Source organism: Primulina eburnea, chromosome 13, assembly GCF_022965805.1.
Source record: "Primulina eburnea isolate SZY01 chromosome 13, ASM2296580v1, whole genome shotgun sequence".
NCBI classification, from domain to species: domain Eukaryota; kingdom Viridiplantae; phylum Streptophyta; class Magnoliopsida; order Lamiales; family Gesneriaceae; genus Primulina; species Primulina eburnea.
In genome coordinates, this window is record NC_133113.1 from 22,937,727 (window position 1) to 22,961,028 (window position 23,302).

General features: G+C 35.4%; 2 protein-coding genes across 4 annotated transcripts; both read left to right on the plus strand.

The window, feature by feature from the left end:
- The first annotated feature begins 9,058 nt into the window (after window positions 1–9,058).
- Window positions 9,059–13,253, plus strand: LOC140809560 (uncharacterized). Of its 3 annotated transcripts, none has more exons than XR_012113126.1 (8): window positions 9,059–9,292; window positions 9,575–10,021; window positions 10,178–10,230; window positions 10,581–10,618; window positions 11,063–11,381; window positions 11,579–11,821; window positions 12,015–12,320; window positions 12,418–13,253. XR_012113126.1 is itself a non-coding variant. In XM_073167229.1 (7 exons), the coding sequence occupies exons 1-7, from the start codon at window positions 9,271–9,273 to the stop codon at window positions 12,168–12,170; spliced, it is 1,278 nt and encodes a 425-aa protein (XP_073023330.1). In that variant the 5' UTR covers window positions 9,059–9,270; the 3' UTR covers window positions 12,171–12,322. The 3 variants fall into 3 exon arrangements, 1 of the variants encoding a protein (XP_073023330.1); XR_012113127.1 differs by having other exon boundaries at window positions 9,065–9,288; XM_073167229.1 differs by lacking the exon at window positions 12,418–13,253 and having other exon boundaries at window positions 12,015–12,322.
- Window positions 12,250–13,006, plus strand: LOC140810379 (uncharacterized). The gene is made up of 2 exons (XM_073168246.1): window positions 12,250–12,320; window positions 12,418–13,006. The coding sequence occupies exons 1-2, from the start codon at window positions 12,250–12,252 to the stop codon at window positions 13,004–13,006; spliced, it is 660 nt and encodes a 219-aa protein (XP_073024347.1).
- Window positions 13,254–23,302: the final 10,049 nt, after the last annotated feature.

Genomic DNA, 23,302 nt, shown 5'->3' on the forward strand with positions numbered 1-23,302 from the left:
ATCATTTTGCGTAGAATTCTGCTCATTGAAATGTGACACCATAAAATAATTCGTTTGATCCAACTAAGACCACAATGCTTGGCCGGCAAGGATCACCACAGCCCTTGGACTGGATATCCACTACCAATCATAACATAAGTTGAAAAAATCTCCGGACACGTTCTCGAGCTTCCAGACCCGTACATGCATAATTTGGCAACAAAACAACTTACATGCCTCAAAAATAATATTTTTTTTGCATGTTATATTTACTTATAAACATCGTGGATCTTGTTGGATCGACCTCAGATCTGCTGCCACAACTTACAACTTACAACTCAAAACAGCTCATAAACTTGCGTCTTACTCGTACGACTCTCGAATTAAATAAAATGACTTACGACTTACCCCATGACTCGAGACTCGACCCACTCTTAACAAGTATCCTAACTCACTATTCAAAACTTTAGGACTACCTCGGGAACAGGCCCGAACCATCCCAACACAAGACATGCAACTCTAGAATATTCTAGGCTCTATTCGGTCTCATTTTGACATGTTCGGGTTCTATACGGCTCCAAACATACCACGGCTCAAACCTGTCCTTAACCAAGCCCTAGACCTTGACCTTAGACTCTAACCAAGTCATTGATTCAGCCTTTTCCAACTCAGGTCTCACGCATAAGTCATAGATCAAGCCGGTCAAGACAGCACCTTGAGTGAAAGCCATGTGCAGCTGCCATGTTCTTGTTTCCAGCGACTTTTCTCCTGACCAGCCAATAAATGAACAAGAACAGGCTCACCTTTCATAGGTGCTATCTTTACAAAGACTAGGTCTCGCACAGCAAATTCGAGGTCTCTCATTATCTTATCAGCGTAACTCGTCTCTGAGCAGTTTTCATCGTGTCTTGGATTTTGACTATTCTGTCTACAGTCTGCTGAAAAATATCTGGACCAAGTTCTGATCTCTCGCCAACCTCGTCCCAATGAATAAGTGATCTACAATTTCTTCTATATAATAACTCATATATAATACCTCATAAGGAGCCATATCTATTGAAGACTGAAAGCTGATTATAGGTGAACTCCACTAGAGCTAGCTTCGACTCCCAACTCCTATGGAAAAAAACACACATGCATGCAGTAAATTCTCTAAAATCTATATCACACTCTCAGATTGGTCGTCTGTCTGAGGATGGAAAGCTGCATTAAAAACAACTTCGTCCCCATTGCGAAATGCAAACTCTTCCAAAAGGCCGATGTGAATCTCGAATCTCGGGTCTTTATTAGATACAATCGAAACTGGGATTTCGTACAATCTGAGTATCTCCCGAATATAAAGTTATGAGTACTGCGTCATAGAGAAGGTCGTCTTTATCGACAAAAATGCAACGACTTGGTAAGATAATCAACGATTACCCAAATAACGTTAGAGCCTCATACTGACCTTGGTAACCAACTACAAAATCTATATTAATATTATCTCATTTTCACTCACGAATAGGAAGCAGTTTGAGCATCCCTACTGGCCTCTGATACTCTGTTTTCACCTTCTGGCAAGTTAGAAATTTAGATACAAAACGTCGAATTTCTCTCTTCATACCTGCCCACCAATAAAACATCTTCCCTATATATCTTAGTACTCCCAGGATGAATGGAATACGGTGACATATGCACCTCTGACAAGATATTTCCTCTAATCGAATCAACACTAGGCACCCAAATTCTCCTTTTGTACCTTACAATTCCATCGACCACTTTATTAAACTTTTTGCCTTTAGATTCATCTCTCAGTCTCCATTTATGCATCTGGTCATCAAACGATTGTCCACTATGGATAACGACCTTTCAAGGAAGATTGTACTGTCAGGGTGGATAATCTAGGAACTCTGCCCCTAGAATAAATCTCAAGATCAAACATCTGAATCTCTAACTGTAGAGGTATCTACACTGATAGTTGTGTTGCAACTGCTACTTTTCTGCTCAAGGCATCAGCAACAACGTTAGCTTTCCCCAGATGATAGCTAATGTCACAATCGTAGCCTTTCACCAACTTTAACCATCGTCTCTATCGCATGTTTAACTCTTTCTACGTGAAAAAATATTTGAGACTCTTATGATTAGTAAATATCTTGCATTTCTCACCGTACAAGTAGTGTCTCCATAATTTCAAAGCAAAGACAACGAGGGCTAACTCAAGATCATGGGTATGATAATTACTTTCATGCACCTTCAAGTGTCTAGAGGCATAAGAAATTAGTCGAACATGCTGCAGAATGTCTCCTAAACCGAGCTTGGAAACATCGGTATATGACAAAAAGTTACATTGCCCTGATGTCATGACTCAAAATTGTATTGTTATAAGAGCTTACTTCGGAGTATCGGAGCTCTTTTGGCATTCAAAACTCCACACAAACTTAGCATTCTTCTTTGTCAACGAGGTAAGTGGCACTGCAATAGAAGAGAATCTTTGAATGAATTTTCTGTATATAACCCACTAATCCTAAGAAATTGTGAATATTAGATGTGTTCTTCAGTACAATCCATTCCTTCACAGCTTCTACTTTTGTCGTATCAACCTCAATACTATTGTTAGAGATAACGCGGCCCAAGAATGCTACTCTCTCCAACCAAAACTCATACTTACTGAATTTTGCATACAAATTTCGGTTCTGCAATACCTACAACGTTGTACGCAAATGTTGACTATGCTTATCCTGGTTCTTCGAATAGACGAGGATGTCATCTATGAATACCATGAAAAACTGATCCAAGTAAGGCTGAAATACACGATTCATGAGATCAATAAAGATCATGAAGATCGATAGAGCATTGTCAACCCTAATGGCATTACTAAAAACTCGTAATACCCATAGAGAGTTTTGAAAGTTGTCTTATGCACATCTGCGGCTTTCATCTTCAGCTGATGATACTCAAAGCGGAGATCTATGAGTAATGACGCATGGGAAAGCCCGTGAGGGAAAAGGCCTCAGTGGAAACCCAAGATGTAACGACAATGGACTATCCTGATCTTGAGCTCCCTCGGGGCCTTGTCCCATCTTGAGTTCTCACTGGGGCCTTTTCCCTCACGGACTTTCCAATGCTCTATTACTCATAGGACTCTCCACACCAGGATGGTGGAGTGGTACCTCCCCAAGTCTCGAACTCATGACCTCCTGGCACAAGTACATATTTCAAAGAGAATTCGTACCAATTGGGCTCTTTGAACTATGTACTTATGCGGAGGTCATGGGTTCGAGACTTGGGGAGGTACCACTCCACCATCCTGGTGTGGAGAGTCCTATGAGTAATAGCGCATGGAAAAGCCCGTGAGAGAAAAGGCCCTAGTGGGAACCCAAGACGGGACAAGACCCTCGAGGGAGCCCAAGATCGGGATAGCCCATGGTCGTTATAGAATAAGTCCTCGATCCTCTGTAATGGGTACTTATTCTTCACCTAACTCTGTTCAGTTCACAGTAATCAATACAAAGTCTCATGCTTCCGTCCTTCTTCTTCACGAAAAGCACCGGTGCGCCCCAAGATGAGCAACTAGGGCATATGAATTCCTTATATAGTAGCTTGTGTATCTGCTGTTTGAGCTCTTCATGATTGACGTGACTTGTACAACCTCATTATGCCATATTAAATTCAAGACTTTTTATTTCCAAGTTGCATGTGCATACAAATAAATTAGATGACAATATGAATTAAATCACAAAATATTATAAAAAAAAGATTGTTTATTATATAAGAATCATTAAAGTCCAAACTACAAATTAACTTGTTGGACACATACTCTTAACATATAAAGGAATATAAAAATGAAGAACTAATTCCCTTTTTATGTTGATTTCTCTTTAATGTTAGTTATTTTGAGCAAAATATAGGGCAAGAGATTCTGTAAGTACCTCGTACCGTATTATCGTAAATTGTATTTCGATTATTGATAATTCATGATATTTTTCATATTGTTGAGTTTTTGAAGTATATAATTGACAATGAAAGTGAGAAAATATGTTGTGATAATGAAAGATTGTATTATTAATTAATTTATGTTTGGAAAGTATACTGAACTACAATAGAAAGATAATACATGTTACGGTTTCTAACATAATAATCTAAGTATTATTTCAAATGAAATGAAACCAATTTCATCAGGAAGCTAATACATAGAATAAACTTTTAATTCTTTGAGTCTTGTCCAAATCCATTGGGAAATAAGGGCTAAATCATCCCTAAGTGTGTCGTATGCATTGAAGTTCCTGCACTGACATAATTTAGAAGAATGAGCATAACTTTCGTGTCTGGTGTTTAAATTCAATGAGGTCAATTACAAATGAAAGCCAATACATAGATCTACAATTTTTATGCTAAAAACGTTGGTTAATTCTAAGTGTAAAATATATTTTCACATAGAATAAAGCACGCATCAGCGTAGGAAGTTGCCCGATCGCACGCCAAACTCTGCCGAACTCCTTCCGGACAGCATCAGGCGTGCTTCCGCGTGGGATTTCATGCACCCGCGCCCACCGACTTAGTTGCACACATTTTAAGGTTGATAAGCATGGTTCTGTTGATATTCTTCCTCTGTTTTCTGCAAAAAAAATGATGAGAAATCAATTTCTATCGTCCAAATCTACCTCAAAACGTTGTCGAAACTCAAAACAAATTATATATATTTGAATTCTCGTGTTGAGAGTGTTCTTTTGAGATAATTTTCTCCTGAATTCAGATTTTTATTTATTAAATTGCTGGGGTAGCGTGTATTTGAATTTGAAATCAATATATGTGATATGTTGCGACCGAATACATACAACACATATATGTGTCATATGATATATGATCGATTGATTTGACTGAAATTATACGTGTCTATATTCCTTATTTGTTGACTTGATGTGACATACATGACATTCATGATTGGTAGATCAATGTATAAAATAAAAATTTTGTTGACATACATTATTTTATGGGATAATTTGAAATATAACCTTCATACAATAATTTTTTAGATTTTTGACCTTCTAACAATTTTAATTTGTAAACTAACCTTCATTTAAAATTTTTATATGAATTTGGTCAAAATTACCCTTACATGCTCAAACGTAATTATTCTAACCTAATTACTCATTTACTCTAATATAAAATATTTATTTTCCCTCCTCTACATATCTTTTTTTAAACACCTTCCCTCCTATTCTCTATCATTATCTCTTTTCTCATATTCTAGATTATTTTCTTTCTTATGCTTTCTTCTACATATCTTTCATAACGAAAAACAAAACAGTCCGATATCATTTGCTTATCCCGAGTAACGATTATATGTATAATTTCTGTTATTTGTTTACTTTTGATAATTTATGTTATTTATGTTCATTTGTCTGCAAACTATGTGAAAAAGCGAAAAAAAAGTAGAAGAATGTGAATTGTTTTTATATTTATTTATTTTTTAAAAGAAAAAGACAAGTAGTTATGTTATAGTGATGAAGGTTTTTGAATTTTAATATTCTATTGATTTAAGACAAATTATTGATTTTTTGACGCCCTCTTTTATTTTCATGGCTTATTTGAGAATCACTTTCTAACGAAACAGATTTTGGGCATGGATACACAACATTCTCTTTGGTTATAACATAATTCAGCTAAAATTTTCTATCATATACTAGAGTTTTTATAAAATGATCCTGGAGTTCTACGTGCCTCGTTTTTCTATGGAAGTTTGTATTTTTAGTCATATCTATTATAAACATGTTGTAAGAAAAAATTGTAGTGCCAGTCGAATTTTGTGATGAATTTTCAAGAATTGTTCTCAGCAAAATTGCTTCACAAACTACATTAATAGATGAAAGCAGTACAGTAGTCCTTGTTATCGTAAAATTTTTTAAGATATTTTTTTTTCAGAATTATCAAATAATAAAATAAATTTTGTATTAGTTTTTTTTAGAAAAAAAAGTTCATACATGAAAGCACAGATAATTTTAATTTTGATTTTCAATTTTTTTTATTTTGAGTGATGCATTTTTTTTACTTAATAATATACTTCTTTCTTTTTTTTCTACAAGAAAATGACGCAGATCATTGTGTTGTTCCGATATGATGGAAAATGAAAAAATAATGAGCGAGAAGAACCTGAATGGTGCCCGGGGTTGAATGGTGGATATGGATCCATAAATTTTGATGATGCTGAAGTAACCATGTCAATGCTGAAAGATCAAGTATACGTGAATTGTGGCCTGAACAAAAGTGAGCTTGAATTAAAATTCAGTTACTCAACACATATTTGTGATCATATTCTTGGTCCGATATATTTAAGAAGTGAAAATTGTCTGTTGACCTATCTATTGCTTGGTGATACACATCAAAGGCCTTTACTTCACGTGAAAATTGAGAAGAAAGTTCAAGTTATTTGTGACAATAATGTTGATAATGAATATTCACATAGTTATGATGATTCTAGTGGTTCTAAATTTCATATACACATCGATAACAATTGTCGTGATGATTTTGTTGATTCTGAATTCAGTATACGCCGAGATAATGATCGTGGTGGTAATATTTGTGATGATCTCGGTGATTATGCTAATGGTGAAGAAATTTATAGAGATGAACACTTTGATGGCGTCTTTATAGTAAGTAATGGTGGAAGTGAACATAAAAAAACTGATGATGTGGAAAATATGAACGAGAATGTGAATTGTAGAGTAACACAACGTGTTGAATTGGAGTCTGACAATGGTGAACAAGTGGCCAATGATAGCCAAAAATTTATATTGCTTGGTTCTAGTAGTGAGCAGGTATATAGTTTTAGCGATAAGTCTGATTTGTCAGTTGGTAAAAAGTCCGACAGTAAAATAGATGTTCAAAGAGAATTGTATAATATTGCGGTGAAAGATTCATTTGAGATGCGAGTTTTAAAATCCACCACGACTTTGTATTCAGTAAGATGTGTAGATGATAATTGCAGCTGGAGGGTGCGTGTAGCACAAAAAAAAGGGATCATCACGGTTTTTGGTTCAAACTTATTGCAATAAACATACTTTGATCTGACTAATCGAAAAAGGAGGCACCGACAAGCAAGTGCAACTATAGTATCAGATATGTTGGTGGAAAATTTCGGAGGACAACAAAAAATGTCTGCCTTGAAATCAATACAAACAATGATGCAAAATAAGGGTGTCGAGATTAGCTACTTTAAATCTTGGAAGGGGAAGCAACTTGCCATAAATCAACTGAGGCGAGATCCTGTCAAAGTTTCAAATTACTTCCTGCATATTTGTTTATGATTGAACAAGCGAATCTAGGGTCAACAACACATTTGAAGGTCAACGAAGATGGTAGCTTCAAATATATGTTTTTGGCCTACCGTGTCTGTATTGAATGATTTAGATATATGAGGAAGGTGATATTAGTTGATGGTACGTATTTGATAGGAAATATAAAGGTGTTTTACTGATAGCCACAACACAAGATGGAAACCACCACCAGTATCCTATTGCTTGGGCAGTTGTTGATTCATAATGTGAAGAATCTTGGACTTGGTTTTTTGAAAAGTTGCATGAATTGATATCTGATTATGTTGAGTTAGTATTTATTTCTGATAGACATAAAGGAATCATCAATGGTCTTGCCTCTGTATACAAGCAAGCACGACATGGGTATTGCATTTGGCATCTTGGACAAAACATCAAGTTAGGGACAAAGTCCAAGGTAGGTGGAATTGTGTTGTTTATGCGAGATCCTAAAGCTTATAAACAGGTTGAGTTTGATGAATTTTATGAAGAGATGAAAAACAGCTATCCAGGTATCAAAAAATATCTCGAGGGCAGTATTGATAGAGAAAAATGGGCAATAGCATACTTTCCTGGTTCTCGGTATAATATTATGACAACAAATGGATCCGAATCAATCAATGCAAAGTTGGTGTTTGCACGAGAGCTACCAATGATTGCTTTGTTGGATGCAATTCAAAGTCTTGTATCATCGTGGTTTAATAATCACCGCAAAGTTGTCGTTGCTTCAACACGACATCTTACTCCATGGGCTAAGACGACCTTGCGATCAAGATTTATCGAGTCACAGAAAATGGAAGTTATTCAGATGAATACTTTTGAATATCACGTCACTGGAGTTGGTCATGATGCAATCGTAGAGTTAAATAGAAGAACACGTCGTTGTCAAGTTTTCGATATTGATAGACTTCCGTGTGCACATGCTATTGCTGCTGCTGGTCACTATGGTATAGACATATATGAATTGTGCTCACATTATTATACCACGAATGTATGGGCTTTGGCATATACGGAAACTATCTATCCTATTCTCCCCTCTGAAGAATGGAACATACCTGCTGACATTGATTCTCTGATTGTACTACCTCCTAAGGTTAGAGTTAACAAAGGGAGAACAAAGAAAATAGGATTCCTTCCGTTGGTGAATTTAAAAGTAGAAAGAAGAAATCAATAGTTTAATATATGTATTTAATTTTTTAATTATTATTAAGTTGATATTTTGGAACTTACACGTTCATATTTTTCATTTGTTTCAATGACATGTTTCTTTGACATTTGAGCTAATCGAGAAGAACATACATGCTGGAAGTTGTTATTTTTTTTTTAATTTCTTTGGTATTTTTGGCATATAATTATTAAATAAGTCACCAAATACTTCATTGCATCCTAATTTTTTTTTTTTTCTCAATTTAAATAAAAACTTGAAAATGAAAATTATCTTATACGTTTTGTAAGGTATATCGTAAACAAAAGAACAAAACATCATTTGTGATTCTATCCGTTTTTTTTCAAAACATATCTACTGATATTTGTAATTTTTTCAAATTTTAAAAAGAAGCATTCGTTTCTTATTAGATTTGTATCAAAATGATTTTTTTTTATAGTATTTATGTGAAAATGATAAAGAAATAACAATAACTTAATTAAAAAAATAAAGTCATATATCTTTTATTGGATTTATGTGGAAGGGCAAAGAAGTAACAACTATTTAATTAAAAAAAGTGGTTATATATCTAACTGACGATCAAATTGAGATTATATTTTTAAATAACTTCCCAGTAAAGAGAAATAATAAAACCTCGCCAAATTCGCATATCGTTATCCAGCGAGCGGTCACCTTTGGACACTGGGACGAGGTCGCTTACCTTCATTTTACTTGTCAAAACTCCAGATTTTCTTCCAGAATCAGCAACCGTTTTCCTCCGATTAATGTTGGTTCTTCATGGAATCTCCTCAGTGATCAGCGATTTTAATCGTATTTGTGCTTCGGACTTCTGATTTGATGAGTTTCCATGCCTTTGTAGGTAAAAGCAAACCAATTGTTGGTTCTTTTGGTTCCAAATTTTGTTGGCTATGTTTGTTTTACCTTTGTTTCGTTTTCGGTTCAAAATTCGTGTTTCTCTTGAACGCCTGATTTCCTTTTTGCCCATTTAGTTTCTTTTATTTTTCAGTATTTTTAATTAGCATAATTTATGTACATTTCGATTTGTTGATATGAATATAGCTTCATTTGTTTCTTTTTGTGTGTAAATAATAATGACTATGCGTCTGTCATCCAATATTTGAAGGACATTCCTGTTTTGCAGATATTGTTATTTCGCAACCTTGCACTTGTTTCCACAACAATATATTCACATTTACTTCCGAAAGAAGCTTTCACAGTAAATCAGTAATAGACAATGATAGGCGATTGGCATCTTCGTTTTCTTGGAAAAGTATTACTAGCACTAAGAAAGTGGGTAAGAACATTAACTTTGGGAGAATTGAGGTACGCGGAAGTGGGCTGATTATTAAGGCTGTTGCTACCCTTGAGATAACCAATATAGCTTGCAAAAATGAAGAGTTGAAACGGTACCGGAACACGTTAAGGATGAATATTGATTCAGTAAGGTCAAATGCTTATGTGTGTGAACCCCAATCTTCTGGAGAAGACTCTACTGGGGTGGACGAGAGAAAGAGGCGGAGACGGAGTATAATTTCCAAAGCAAACAAAGGGAACACTCCTTGGAACAAAGGCAAGAAGCACAGTCCAGGTACTGATTGCCAGGCCCTGTAAATGTCTAAAATATTAGTTGCATATTTTTTTGGAGTTTTTAGGCACTGATTGATAGCTCCTATAAATGTCTAAAATATTAGTTCCATATTTTTGTGGAGTTTTCATTATTTAACAATGTTTTTAATGTTTGCAGAAACCCTTCAGAGGATCAAAGAGAGAACCAGGATTGCCATGCAAGATCCCAAGGTGATGTCATTTTGGGAACAAAGTATTTGCTACACGAAATTTCCTGAACAAAGAATTTTGATTATGGAATTTAAACAATGCAAATCTTTATAGTTAATTTACATTGGTTTTCCTGAATATATCTGTTTTGAAGTCCTTGTTCAATTCTAAAAGTTTCATCCCTGCCCTTGTGTTGATATGTTGAGCAAATTGTGTGTAGTTTTGTTGATGACCCTTTGTAATATAATATGATTTTTTTCTATAACTTGTGCAATTAATTACATTCTTCGTAAAGTCAACATGTCACCGTCAACCTTCAGTTCATGTTTACGCTTTGAAACTGTAAATAGCTGATGGTTTTTGGTACGCAGGTTAAAATGAAGCTGGTTAATTCGGGACACGCGCAAAGGTGAATAACTTCTTCAATTTGCTTTAATATTTTTTTCAACTCTAGCGTTTAGCAACTGCTCTTCTGTTGAATTATAAATCTGGAAGTTGTACAATAAAAGAGAGTAGTAGCTCATTCAATGGAAATAACTATATGAATAGGTGGTTGGATTTAAAGCATCTATACCTTGTCTCCTCTTTTACCCGTCCTAAGTATGACTGAAAGATCTCCGATCCTTGTTTTTTTCTTTGAACTGTCAGTTGAAACACTACCTGCTTGGCGTGGTTAGATGAATTTTTATAATTTTAGATTATTATATGTGAAAAAGAATAAATTGGTGTTATGACTGTAAGATAAATAGGTGCTAACTATCAATGAATCTAAATAATAGCTTATTTGTTGTTTTCCAGTTGTTAGTGCACCCTTTTTTTTACAGCATGTTGTTTCCTTCTTCTGTCTGCACAGTGAAGAAACTAGGATAAAAATTGGAGTGGGTGTTCGACTTGATTGGGAAAGACGGCGTGAAAAATTGATGCTGCAGGAGACATGCTACAATGAGTGGAAAATGTTAATTGCAGCAGCTTCCAGAAAAGGCCTTCTTGGTGAGGAAGGATTGCAATGGGATTCATATAAGATTTTGAATAAACAGCATGAGAAAGAATGGCACCAAAGTGTTGAACTTAGAAAAATTATGTCGAGACCCAAAGGAAGCAAAAGGGCCCCCAAGTCAGCTGAGCAGAAGAGGAAGACAGCTGCAGCCATCGCTGCAAAGTGGGCAGATCCTGTAAGAGCTTATTTTCATCCTTGAACAAAATATTTCCTGTTTTCAAGTCTTATTAATAATATGATGTCTTCTCGTCTATAAAACTGACTTTTTGGTATCTTAATCTTGTAACCAGTTTAGTGTGAAGATGAAAATATTGTACCATTAAGACAATGTTTACTTTTTTATTGACCTTACGTGAAAAATTGATGCTGCAGGAGACATGCTACTATGAGTGGAAAAAGTTAATTGCAGCAGCTTCCAGAAAAGGCCTTCTTGGTGAGGAAGAATTACAATGGGATTCATATAAGATTTTGAATAAGCAGCATGAGAAAGAATGGCACCAAAGTGTTGAACTTAGAAAAATTATGTCGAGACCCAAAGGAAGCAAAAGGGCACCCAAGTCAGCTGAGCAGAAGAGGAAGATAGCTGCAGCCATTGCTGCGAAGTGGGCAGATCCTGTAAGAGCTTATTTTCATCCTTGAACAAAATATTCTGTTTTCAAGTCTTATTAATATTATGATGTCTTCTCGTCTATAAAACTGACTTCTTGGTATCTTAATCTTCTAATCAGTGTAGTGTGAAGATGAAAATATTGTACCATTAAGACAATGGTTACTTTGTTATTGACCTTGTTGCGTTTAATGCTTATAGCAATACCGTGACCGGGTTTGCTATGGGCTGGCTAAATATCATGGGATACCTGAAGGAGTAGAAAGAAATCCCCGAAAAAAGCCAAGTATTGATGGGCAGACTCGAAAAACAAGTACAAGGAAGAAAATTGAGTCTGATGATCTTGCAAAGCACTGAGACTAAGAACCAAATAATTAGACTGAAGAAAAGCAACACATCACTTTACAAGGATCCTCTTGCAAGTTCCAAATTGGAGATGCTAAAAAATATCAGGACACAAAGAGATGCCGCGATAAACAAAAAAAGTGAAGCCATTTCTAGAGCAAAGTAAGTTTCCATTTACCATCAATGGACAAATAGTTCTGGTTAGACTTCTGGGGAAAATAAGTGTGATTCTCTGTCTTTGTTGTATGAATAAATGCAGGTTACTGATTGCTGAAGCTGAGAAGGCTGCAACTGCCCTGGAAATAGCCGCCAAAAGTAGCACTCTTGCTCAGGCTTCCCTATTGGAAAGCAGGGAGTTAATCTCTGAGGCAATATCTTTTATCAAATTGATAGAGGACGAAGATCAAGTCCCTTGTGATCTTTCAGAGTCTATAACCGAACCAGTACTTCAGCAGACACACACAAATACTCAAATATTGTCATCAAATGATGGTGACTCTGAAGATTTAAGTTTCACCACGTATGCACTGTCAGATACAGTGAATGAAAATGCTACAAATTCATGTTATGGTGATTTGGTCAAGACCGGTGAAAAATCTTGCCAGATGAGTTCTGATGGTTTCCTTCCCCAAAAATCAATCAACAATGTGCATTGCACAAATGCAACAATGAATCTTGCTGATCCTAAACGAACTCCAAATGGGATTGCAAGTCACGGGAAGATTTCCTTATTGAACGGAGTAGAGAAAAACATACAATCTGGTAAAGCTGAAGGTCCTCAAAAACAAGTGAAAAAAACCAAGATATGGGTGTGTGGGAGACTGGTTGAGGTTGAGGAGCAAACGTAGTCAGTGCATTTAGTTTTGTAGATTTAATTATGAAGCTTAGAGTATATAATCTGCATATGGTTGTATCAAAATTGTTACATAGTTTATGGACTCCACAAATTTTTCATGTCAAAACGGCCTCGACTTGATTTAGATTTTTTGTCAGAACACTTCCAGCTAGCTTTTAGAGATCATTTGTAAAAGTTTTGAAATATAGTATCTATTATTCTATTATATCTATAAATATGTGACTTTATATATGAATTTTATTTATCTTTTTATTAATTGTTTGTTTGAAATGTGTGTATTTTTCTCCTTATTCATGTTTTAAATATGTTTGATTATTAATATTTAATTTTTTTATATCTACCCATATTATAATATGTTATTTTTATCATATAGATATTTTATTTATCTTTTCATTATGTAAATTAGTATTTGGTCTTTTATGTTTACTCATATTATAATATGTTATTTTAAATCTAATTATTTAGATTTTTAATTTATCTTTTCATTATGTAAATTAAATTAATTATAGTTTAAAAATAGTAATTGTTGAATTGTGAATTTTTTTTTTTTGCGTGTCTTCTTAATTGTTTTTTTTCATGTCTTCGTTTTTTTTTTTGTCGTTGACTATAACGTGTGCGTTTAAAAAAATATTTTTTCCAAATGTTTATAATTAAAAATCACTTTAATAAAATATGGTCACAAATATTATTGTGATATATCATTTTTATTAAAAAAAGTATTTAATTCTTAAATTTCTTTATTTGGGATCATTGGTCAGAATTTATGTGTTTAAATAAAAGTTTTTTGCAATCAACATTTTTTTACAGTTTATATTTATAAATTATTTAAATAAAACAATGTAAAATATCGTTGTAATTAGAGCCGTCAATTTGGGTTGGGTCCGTGGATTTGGCCCACTCCGCCAAACAATTTAAGTGAGTTGGATTAAAATTGTGTCAACTCATTTAAAAGTGGGCCTAAATGAAGCTGTACGAGTATATATATACATATATATATATATATATATAAGATTATCGATTTTCAATCATGAATTTTCCATATAAATGTGATAATAACGTCTCGATTTTAAAATTTTGATGTTACACTATCTTATCCACAAATTGTGGGTTTTTGAGATATTTTGGTAGTCACTAAAAATTGACTGTCAAAGTTGACATTTGAACTGTATTTTTGGATTTCTGACAATCGTCAAGCTATTATTTTTAAGTTATTTTTATCAGTATCGTGAGGGGAAAACACGTTTATTGTAATATATAAATATTATTTTCCCTTTAAATTAATATTTACTTTCATGTTTGTGTTGGATATCGGTTTCTCGTGTCTAAAACGCAGCGAAAATTTTTAAATTTTATTTTAACAATCGATATATTTGGACAATCGTATGGTTATAAAATAAACATACAAAGGATGTTAGAAGTTATATCTTTAGTGAATTAATTCACTTGACACCAACTAATCAGGTGTCAGCAGACGTAACTCTTGATGTAAATCCTTGCGAACGTTCTTCGATCAACTTCTTTAATCTTTGAATCAGATTCACGACCGGAGTACTTGTTCCTCTTCTAACTTACACTAGAAAGTGTAGAAGATATTTTGCGTTTGAGATCAAGAAACCAAAATTGGTCCAAAACCCTTTTGAGAGCAAGAATGGTAGATGAAAAAAAAATGGAGACTTTCTAGTTTCTTATTCACTTTTTAAAGCTTCGGTGATCTTCTTTTATTTTTTATTTTTTATTTATTTTTAATTCCACCGAATGCCTCAAAAGAAAAATAACAAGAATAATAAAATCTTTTATTATATTAACTAATTGTAATTTCCTTAATTAATCATATTAACTAAGTCGATGAATCTCAAATATCTTTGAGTCACGAGAATTGCCCCCACTAACAATGCAAAATATTATTTTACTTTGTGCGTATGTTTTTAAAATTTTGATATCATGAATATTTTCATATTACATAAATCAATACCATATTTAATAAAAAGTTAATGAACTCTGTTTTATTTCATTAAAATATAATTTAATTATTAAAGTCCCATTTGAACTTTAATAATTTAGAATGATGGGTTTATACTCTTACAAACCCATGAGCCATTGTGGGGACTCGGACGCTAATCATCTTCTTAATCATCAGTGAGATTTAATTATCAATTAAACTAAACAGGGTCTAAATGTTTTTCTTTTTAAAATACAATGCGGAAACGTAATGTAAATCAATCTGAATTACATATTAAGCATAAACATACAAGTCTTGTATTGTCTATGATAATTCAACTAGGTTCAACTATATCTCAGTGTTGAAACCTAATTTAATTCTGAGCCCGAATCTCCACGCTAACTAGTCCTGCCTCATTCTCTTCTTGACCCTGATCATGTCCCACCTGTTGTTATGCACACTTACAAACAAGACAACAGCCGGATATAAACAATGTATACATATGCATTTCATATAACTCATATAAAAGCATAAAACCGATATCTAAAACATGTAACATAATCAGAAACATGAGTTAATATCAACTATCAATCATACTCTGAACATGTATTAATCAGAACATGACTCAATAAACAACTCTGAATCACACTCTGTGACTCTTAAACTCTGACTCGACTCGTCTTAATCTAGGGATCCCGAGCTGAATAAGAACGTAACGTTCTTCCATCTACTTTACCCCGGCTAGATGGTGGTACGTTCTTAGTCCCAGACTTTTGCTGTCTATATCGAAGATCTAAAATAGGAGTCGGTCTTCTCCTCAGTCTATAGATATATCTATCCAAAAGTCCAGTGACTTGGCGGTTCTGCCATGACAGTTCTGTCAAAGACTAGGCGGGTCTACCGCCATGACGGTTCTGTCAACGACTAGGCGGATCTGCCCTACTCTAATTCATGCTTTGCTATAAATCTATAGAATAAGCATATCATTAACAAGCATTGCAAATATCAAATGCAATAATCAAACAGTATGTGATTTTGGGAAACTCAAGTTAATCTAACTCGAGTTGTGCAATCCCGCATCAACATTTATTTATACCTTTCTCTTCTCGGTCTGACGAAGTCGAAGTCTCGAAGTCAAATCTGTCCATATTCAATCTGACATGACAATATTGAATACACACAATATCAATATACAACTTATTCAAGATATGTTCTGATCAATACTCAATTCAAAACATAATCTGATCAATGTCAAAGATATAATGATACAATCTATCAATACTGAATCTGATCAAATATCAATCTGCTGATGTTTCAACGGCATAACAATACAATCTTGATAATCCCGTCAATCTCAACATCACAGATATAATATCACAACTCATACTCGATATCAGTACGAATCATAATCTTCAATAATAACAGATTGTAATATCAAATCTGCTCAATCTCAATCATATCAACTCTAAAATCATAACAATTATATCATCAATCCGTTCTTCGATCTGACTTCAATTATATACTGATCAGTATATCCAAAAAAATCTGATATCAAATCTCAATTCATAATCAGTAACGATACAAATCTGATATCAAATCTCAATCAATTCTTTCCGTAAATCATAACAATTTCATACGATATCTGTTCTTCAATCCGGTTTCGATTATACGATGTCTGATATCGTAAGAACAACATATATAAATCGTATCTAATTCTGGAAATATCATAATTTCAAATCATGTCAAAAACGTAAGAAACTTACGTCTAGTTGAAGCTCTCGTCGATAGAAACACGGTGCTGTACTCAAATTCAAAATCAGACGGGCGAATCGTCACCAGGTCAAATTTCAAACTCAGAATCTGAAGTTTTCCTCGATTCCATCTTTTTCTTCTGAATAGTAAAATCAAGTTGTATATATATATATATATACATATATATATATATATATACATACACGGTGCATGAGAAGGCTAGGTGGCGTGATCCATGCGCTGCACGTCTCGCGCATATGCGCGACACTACTCGGCGCATATGCGCGAGAAATTATGTCTCGGCGCGTGTGTTCTCGGCAGCTCGCGCATATGCGCGCCCCATCGCCGCGCATATGCCCGAGACCTACTGTCTCGTGCACACCTACACTCGCGCATATGCGCGCCTTACTCGGCGTATATGCGCCAACTTCTCTGGACATCTCGCGCATGTGTGCATGTTCGAGTCACGCATGTGCGCCCAATGTTCGATCGCGCATCATGGCTTCCATACAGCTCGCACATATGCGAGCCTATTCTTCGCGCATATGCGCAAGACCTTCGGTCCTCGCACAAAACTCTTGTTTTCTTCCGTCTTTTCGGTCTAATCATATCCGTCTACAATTGCATCTCAATTATCCATAATTCATGGTAGACTACAATAATCGAAATCTCGGGCCTTACATTTCTCCTCCTCTAAGATATGATTTTGTCCTCGAAATCACAGGCAATCGTATCATGGTTACTCATATCAGATACGAAAGGAAGTATGCATATATCGAAGCTAAAATAAACTCACCTCAATGAACCAAATCTGGAGTCTCTGCTTCATGTTAAATTCTGTTTCTTCAGTAGCTTCTTCAATGCCTTACAACTTCATTGACTTTCAACAGTAGAATAGTCTTCATTCTGAATTCTCTTTCTTCTACTGATTATGATTTCAATCTTGAATACTCATTCAGGGAGTATAATATCATAATACAATTCGAAATAACTCTGATCGAATTAATCTCGCAATACTGGCCATACAACATCCGTATATATCAACCAACAGTTCGTAACAACTCAACACCATCAGCGGTTATCAAATCTGTTTATCCCCATCAAGGATATATTCAATCTTCGGTCTCAAATACCAACAGTCATCGTCCGACGTTGGCATATTCAGTCTGTTTATTCTGAGCTGTTTTCATTCTCTTCTGAATCAGCTACATTTTCTTTGCCATATCTCTGACCGTATCAGATCCTATCTCAGGTATCTCCAAGATATTATCCTTACACAAAGGAAATCTGCAGTTCTCACTGTACAAGGACTCGTTTGCAGCTATCTCAATACTCATCTGATAGCTATTGTAATACGTTCATTCACAAAGTGACAATACATCGTATCAGCTAGTACTAAATTCTAGCACTACCGTTCCACAAAAATATCCTCCCATAACTGGATAGTCCGCTCTGGCTATCTGTCAGTCTGTGGATAATATGTGAAAGAGTTCATGGTATATTCTGCCACAAGTACAAAATCAATCAAAAATCACAATCTGATATTATCTATTTTGGCATTCTGTTCAATCTGACCGTTTTTCTGACATTGATCTTTGTCATCTGGTCATGTTTGTACGTCATCTTGTACAAAATAACATATGCAGATGGAACAATCTGTCATTCACAATCATCTCACATCACAATCTTGAACATATTGGGATAGTTTCATTAAGAATTTCATAGAAATGTACTCTCATTTCTATTCAGATATATCCCAACTTTGTCATAGATCTTATAGTTTCTATCTTTCTGTTTTCATCTGTCGGCAATGTAGACATTTCAGTACAAATCTGCCATATCTAATATTATCTGTTTCTATCAAAACATTTTCTGCTATCAGAATGCATACTAAATCAATTATTGTACGTTTCTGACAATTTCTGTCAATACAGATTCGAAATATCTGGCACAAACAAATCAGTTATTAACATACAATACAGTATTACTTACCTGATGTTCTGATTGACACCCTGTTCTGACTATCGATATCAAATTCTGTGATATAAATCTGGAATATTCGGCACAAAGAGACGATTCTGTCACATGTCCGTTATTCTGATCGATGCTCTGCTCTGATCATCATAATCAAATTCTGAATATTCTGATCACATTTCTAAACTGCTTGAATTTTCGAAATCAGTTCTGATTCGGTTTGAACTGTATATAATCTCAACGGATCACAATAATCTGTATCAAACACGGATTCAGAATAACATCAATATCGGATCAGATTCGAAATATCACTCATCGATACTGATCTAGTAAATTCATAAAATTGCAATTTCTGGCAGTACAGTCAATTCTGACCGACCGATCACATTTTCATGTTTCCTAGATCAACTGCTATATCATCTTCAGATATAATGTTTGAGGCTCAAATAGCTTCAATATAACAATCATATATAATAGCTTGCTACACTCGTGCAAATATGGATTTCTGACATTTCTGACATTTCTGACACCGATATTGTTCTCAGCCACTAATCACTATCTTAATTGCGTTAAGATCAATCGGTATACTATCTTCGGATATCACATATCACAAATACAATCTGTTTCAATCAAGAATCATATCTGAACAGTTTCTACTATCGAGTTAAGTTTATAATCAATATCCCTGACGTAAAGCAAATTCGGAATCTCACTTGAAAAGGCTTCAGCAACTCATACATCATTGGCAAATCTGCCAATGCTAGGCTCGATTTCAGTACATCTATTGAATACATAAGGATTCCATCTGTTGCTCAGACATTACGGATATCAAAGGAATTCTGGATCTAGAACCCTCACCGTAGAATTTCTACTCATCAGCCATATCTGGTCTGAATCTTACTATCTCCTGAAAGGAGTTTACAATAGTTCTGTACTTGGTCCGCATATTAATATCAATAATGCGGTCAAAATCAGACAACATAAGTACAACACATTCTGTCTCGATTTCATTCTCATCTTACTGCAACATACGATGTTTCGTAGAATTCACTGATCTTAACCTTTTCCCCTAAAAGGTAAAAAGATAAATACTACAGTAATTACAGACCCAACAGCTAAAGCATATCCCAATGCAATTCATATAAATCATGTATAAAATGTATTAATATCTCTTAATACGTACGTAATATAATCATAAAAGAACAGTTATCTGTCACTATATCATCAAGTGCCTCCTGGTTCTGTTCCTTGGTCACTCCCACCAGATGATTCTGCTCTCTTAAATCTTCGGGAACCTCTCTGTGGACAAACTCTAGCAAAGTTTCCCTGCTGTCTGCAGAAACGGCAACTACCAAATACTCCTTGGCATTGCTCTGTGGGATGTCTCCCTCCACAGGTTCTGCAATAAACTCCAGTATAACTCGGGCTAGAACCACTGGAGCTAGATGAACCGCTCCCTAACTTCTTGAACTGCTTCTTTTGCGCTTTCAACTGTTCTTTCTTTCCAACACTGCTGTTGCCAATCTCGATTCTAGGAGGCAACTTGTAAGGCCCGAGAAAGTGATTATCGTAATCTGAAATGATTTGAGTATAATTACTGTAATATGAGATTTATCTGAAATGATTTATTGTTTAATCAAGGTAATTATAGACGGATCGGATCGGACCGGGAAAGACGAGGAAAGACGTGAAATATATGTGCGAGGGTGTTCATTCGCGCACATGCGCGACGTGTAAGCGCGCACATGCGCATAATGTCCAGAACCTCTCGCGCATATGCGCGGGACAGGGCGCGCATATGCGCGAGGTAGGTGAAATGCCGAGGAAAAACTCCAGAGAGCTCGGCGCATATGCGCGACGTAGAGGGCGCACATGCGCGTGAAGGGCGGGAGGTTTGGCGCATATGCGCGGGATTGACGGCGCTTATGCGCGAAGAGATAAAATGCCGAGCCGAACCTTCGGCGCATATGCGCGGTGCTGTTTAATATGTAATTTGAATTTAATTACATTATGTTTCCGCTGTGTAATTTAAAAAAAAAAAATTTAGACCCTGTTTATTCTAATTGATTAATTAGTCCCAATAACAATTAAGAACTGGATTAGCTTCCGGCTCCCCACAAGAGGTGGTATCAGAGCTGTAGGTCCTTGAATTGTAGGTTCCTTAGCGCTGAGATAGAAAAGAGTGAGCGGGGTAGACTGAGTTTTCTTACCTGCGTTTGATTGCTAGCATGTGATTGATTATAATGTGGAATTACATTATGTATGCTAGCATGAAATTATATTTTACTGCCTGGATTTATATATAGCATAGGATTAAATATAATGTTGACACTACATTGTATATGCTAAGATTTCAGTATGTTTTTACTGTATATTAAGCTACAGAATATCTGAGTTGATTTGGTAATATGTATTATTTGGAACTGGATCAGAACCAATTCTTGATCAGAGGTAAGCCGATCAGGATTGGGATTGAGACGGATTTGTCTCCTGTTACTACTAACATCTGTAATTATCAGATATTCCTCCTAGAAGGATTCCAGAAAGGGGTAGTACTTCGACTGAACAGGTAGATGTATCAGAGACTCAGATGGAAACAAAGTTGAAAGAATTTCAGTTATTGCAACCGCCGATTCTGAGTGGTATCGAGACATCTGAAGATTGTGAAAACCGGTTTGATGACCTAGAAATACTATTCGATTTACTTGATTGTACAGATGAACAGAGAGTTAAACTGGTATTCCATCAGTTACGAGAGGCTGCCAGAAGTTGGTGGATTACAACCAAAGGAATATTAGAACTGAGAGGTACAATAATCTCGTGGGAAATATTCAGAACTGAATTTTATCGAAGATTTTTCTCAGTTTCGTACCGAGAGGACAAGAAAGCAGAATTTGAGAATTTGAGGCAAGGTCAACTGAATATTGAAGAGTATGTTGCTAAATTCTATACTCTACTGCGTTTTGCTCCTCATGTAGCTGGGAATGATGAAGTTGTAACGGCTCAGTTCATCAGAGGATTGAACTCGGAGATAGTTGCATTGATGAATATGCAGCGGTCGTACCATTTTGCTGATGCCTTGTGTAGAGCAAAGAGAGCGGAGACGAGTCTGATTAGAAAATTAGGAAGGTTGTGTGCAATGCAACCCCAGACACAGCAATCCCCTCTCCGATTTGATCGTGGTAGCACGAGTGGAAAGCCGGATTTGCTGAAAGCTCGGAAGAAGCAATTCAAGAAGTTAGGGAGCGGACCGAGTGGTTCATCTAGCTCCAGTGGTTCTAGCCCGAGTTATACTGGAGTTTATTGTAGGAATTGCGGTGGGAGACATTCCACGGAGCAATGCCGGGGAGTAACTGGTAGGTGCAATATCTGTAAACAGCAAGGACATTTTGCTAGAACTTGTCCACAGAGAGGTCCCCGACGATTTCAGGGAGCAGAATTCTCTGGTGGGAGGGATCGAGAAACAGACCCAGGACACACTTGATGATACAGTGACAGGTACTGATCTTTTATAATTATATTGCATATGTATTGATATATACGAATGCATTCTTGATGTTTATCTTTGACTGAGTTGCATTGATATATGTTGTACCTGTTGGGTCTGTATTACTGAAGTATTGACCTTTATACCTTTTGGGGAAAAGAATTGATATCAGTGAATTCTGTGATATATTGTATACTGCAGTGAGTTGAAAATGAGATTGAATTAGACTAGATTGTACTTATATTGTCTGATGATGACTGCATGATGGATATTGATATATCGAACAAGTACAGAGCTATTTTAGATTCTTGCCAGGAGATGGTAAGATTCGGACCTGAAATGGCCAAGGAATGAATGTTATACGGTAAGGATTCTCGATTTTGAATTCCTTGATATCTGTATTGATATGATTCGATGATTATCGAAAGGAATAGAGTTATTCCTTTATGTTCAGTGATTACTGAAGTTGAGCCTATCAAGGAATGATTTACTAGTAGCAGGAAGTTTGCTACAGTCTTGCAGATGAGATTTCAGGTTTGTCCTGTATCAGGGAGAGTGATTTCAGTCTTGATTTGATACCAGGTATTGGTTTCATTTTAGAATTTCTTATAGACTGATACTGATTGAATTGAGAAGAATTGAGATATCAGTTGAGAGATTTATTGCCTGAAGAGTTAGAGTTACATCTGACTATATGTTTCTCTGTAAATTACTTCAGTTCCGTTTATGGGTTGATGAATCCTGTTCTTGGAAGTGTTCTGATGATTTTATGCTCGGTTTATCTATGACATTTTGATATATTCGCAGCATATGATTGATTGAATTGAACAGTTGAAATGGTATTGAATGTTCTGGAAATTGAGATTGTGGTATACAGAATTGTTCGGATATGAATTGGGATTGTAACAGATTGTATTCAGAGTCTGTGATATCTGAAGATAATATACTGAGTGATTGTAGCACAGTGAGACCGTGATCAGTGGCTGAGAACGACATTGAATATGGCAGAATTTTCGAAATGTCAGAAATTGCGTTCTATGCAGTTATTAGATCAGTATTGCGTATTGATATTCTGAATCTGATCCGATATTATTATCATTCTGAGTCCGTTTTTGATACCGATTGTTATGAACCGT